The sequence below is a fragment of the Entamoeba nuttalli genome, assembly GCF_000257125.1.
Source record: "Entamoeba nuttalli P19 unplaced genomic scaffold asmbl_4073, whole genome shotgun sequence".
NCBI classification, from domain to species: Eukaryota; Evosea; order Mastigamoebida; family Endamoebidae; genus Entamoeba; species Entamoeba nuttalli.
Genome location: NW_008576537.1, coordinates 1 through 3,258, shown reverse-complemented (window position 1 = coordinate 3,258; position 3,258 = coordinate 1). Strand labels below are relative to the sequence as shown.

At 26.1% G+C, this 3,258-nt stretch overlaps 1 protein-coding gene across 1 annotated transcript; it reads right to left on the bottom strand.

Moving 5' to 3' along the window:
- Positions 1 to 982: 982 nt before the first annotated feature.
- On the bottom strand, positions 983 to 2,512 carry ENU1_092350 (recQ family DNA helicase; the record flags this gene model as incomplete). The annotated part of the gene is made up of 1 exon (XM_008859078.1): positions 983 to 2,512. The coding sequence occupies one exon, from the start codon at positions 2,510 to 2,512 to the stop codon at positions 986 to 988; it is 1,527 nt and encodes a 508-aa protein (XP_008857300.1). The 3' UTR covers positions 983 to 985.
- Positions 2,513 to 3,258: the final 746 nt, after the last annotated feature.

The window sequence follows — 3,258 nt, the reverse complement described above, 5'->3', positions numbered from 1 at the left end:
TAATACAATGGGATTATTCGCTTTATAAGAAATAAGATTAGTCTTATTTTAAAGATTGTTAATTTTATTTCTGGGGTTGTTAAGTACCTATTGAAAAGATGGTGACGTCAGACTATTCTTCAAAAAGTGACAAACGTCAACGAAACTACTGAAAAAATTAAACCAAAATATTCCAGAAAAATGAACAGTAACAATGAAGACCAAACACTTATTTCATTACTTAATGATTTTTCGCTTTTCTGTCCGACTAATGTAATGCCTTCAATACAAGAACAAAAAGAAGTTGATATTATTCTTAATAGCAATGGAGTATATGATGAATTATTGTACTTATTAAAATCTTTTTCATTAAATACTACTGAACCTATTTATTTTAGTTGAATTGTTTATGTCTATGTTTTTTGTTTAGGGTGTTTGTACAAAAATAAAATTTATAGTATTTATTCTAATAGAAAGGTAGGTTAATTTAATTCAATAACATAATAAAATGCTTTTACTTTTTAAATTCTTTTTTCCAGATAAACATATTTGATTGATAGATATTATCTGTTCATTATTCTTTAAAGGTATTTGTTTAATTTAAATAATTACAACTCTGTAGACAAAACGTCTTTTGTTTAAATAATAAGTTTATTATTCATACGTTTAAGACGTGAAATTTAATTTTCAAAATAAATTCATTATTGTCTGTTTGGTGATGAAGTTAAAAAAACTGGAAATAGAATTTAGCTATAGCAAAAGAGTGGTGTTTTATTAATCTCTTAGATTTTTTATTAAATTAAGGTTTGGTAAATTATTAACTAAAACATTTATTTTTCTGCTAGAAGATAAAAAAGACATATATTCTTATGAAATAATTTTATTTAATAAAAACTGAAAAAAATATCCTTTTGAGTTAGTAACTTTTTTTTGATGAGATACTATGGTTTGTTATAAATAAAAAATCACTTCACCTCTTTTTTTTCTTTGATGTACATTAATTTCATTACTTCTTTACTTGAAAGAAGTCAGTAATCTTCTTTGAATGAGGGTCATTTGTTTTATTCTTTTTAGGTTTTAAGTCTTCTTTTTTCTTTTGTTCTTCAAGCATCTGAGACGCTGTTGTAAATTGAGACGATGAGTTTTGATTAGAAATTTTTGAGGCTAAAGTAAATCCACTACATTGACTACCATTAGGAGACCGTTTAGGTGTTGGGTGTTTTACTCTAATTGTATTCTTTTTTATTAGACGCATTCTTAATTTTTCAAGGTCATCTTTCACTCTTGTATTTTCATTACAGAGGTCACAACACCTTTTATTCGGTTTAAATGTAGTTTCTCCAAAATATTTTAATAAACACTTTCTTCTACAAGAACATTCAACGCATAGTTCTCTAATAATTTCACTTGTTTCTTGGTTAAGAGCAACTTCTCGTTCAAAATCATCATTACTAAATAATATTATACTCTCTGCTGGTTTCCCATCTCTTCCTGCTCTTCCAGCTTCTTGCATAAAACCTTCAATGGTTTTAGGAATATTCCAATGTATAACAAATCTCACATCTCCTCTATCTATTCCCATTCCAAATGCAATAGTAGCAACTACAACATTCACTTCACCACTTTCCCATTTTTTTTGAATAGTTTCACGTTCTTCTGATTTCATACCAGCATGATATTTAGCAACTGGATATCCGTTAGTGCTAATATATTTTTCAATTAATTCACACTCCATTCGTGTTGAACAATAAATGATTCCACCTTCTTTTTCGTGTTGATGTAATATTTGAGTTAGAATTTGAATAGGAGTTTCATATAAGTCTTTATAAATAACTTTAAAGTATATATTCGGTCTATCAAAAGAAGAAGTAAATATCTGGGGATTTTTTAATTCAAGAGATTTGATTATATCTTCTTTTACTTTTGATGTGGCTGTTGCTGTTAATGCGATAATTGGGATGTCTGGATATGTTTTTTTTAAATATGACAGTTCTAAATATGATGGTCTAAAATCATGTCCCCACTGTGAAATGCAATGTGCTTCATCAACAGCAAACATCCCTAATTTTTTAACTGAGTAAAGTTTTTTCATAATATTTTGGAATCGCTGAGTTTTAATTTGTTCAGGTGTCACATACAATAAATACAATTCAGGATTAGATGAGTTAAGAATTGATAACACTTTCGTAGCTTCTGACTTTGATAGTGTAGAGTTGAGTATAAATGAAGTAATTCCTCGTTTATTTAATCCATCAACTTGGTTTTGCATTAACGCTATCAATGGAGATATTACAATTGTAATTCTTTCTGTTAATACCGGTTGCAACTGGAAACACAATGACTTACCACCACCAGTAGGCATAATGACAAGTGTGTCTTTATGTTGTAGTGTTGATAGTATTATTTCTCGTTGCTGAGGTCTAAAAGATTGAATATTAAAGCATTTGTGCAATGTATCGTCAATTCGTTGTTCATACCGTTCAATAGAAATTGTTTTAGTGATAGGCTTTTGTGCAAATAATGGTTTGAACATTACTGTCTTCTTTTTCAGTTTCTTTTTATACTCCTTTTTTTCTAAAAAATACCTCAATATCTCTATATGTTTTACATAACAATTTTTTACATTTTTAATGTTTCAAAGCTGTTTTATATTAGAAAGAAGTATTATATATAAGAAGATATGACATTATTATTTATTGAAAAAGTTTATTTATGTAACTGGAATTATTAGTTATTTAATACAATTAAGAAAAATAATAATATTAAAATTAATTTTTTTATTACTGCTCATAACTGGTTTATTGGTATTAACACAGGTAATGGATTGAATAAACACAATTTAGTTATTTATGATACAGGAATTTGAAAGAATCACAACATTTTAATTAACATCGTTATAATTTTATAATTTTACATAATTATCTAAAAGAAATATTATTAGGTATTTCATTGGGCATTTAAAATTCATAATCGAATGTATTAAATATGTTATATTGACATAATGTATATAATTTATATATGGACATTGCTTCTTAAAAAAATGTATCAGTAAAATTGATTTGAATATAAAAATAGTTTATTAATATTTGATATGTCTAATTCTAATCATTCTTAGGTGTTTTGTCGTTGATTAAATAAACTTGTTATGTGGTAAATCTAAATCCTTTATTTTATTAAATGTATTTGTTGGTAGACTCTTAAATATTTTCACGACTAAAAACAAAATAATTGATATTCTAATTATTATTCTTTTTTATGATGAACTTTATCTCTGATTTA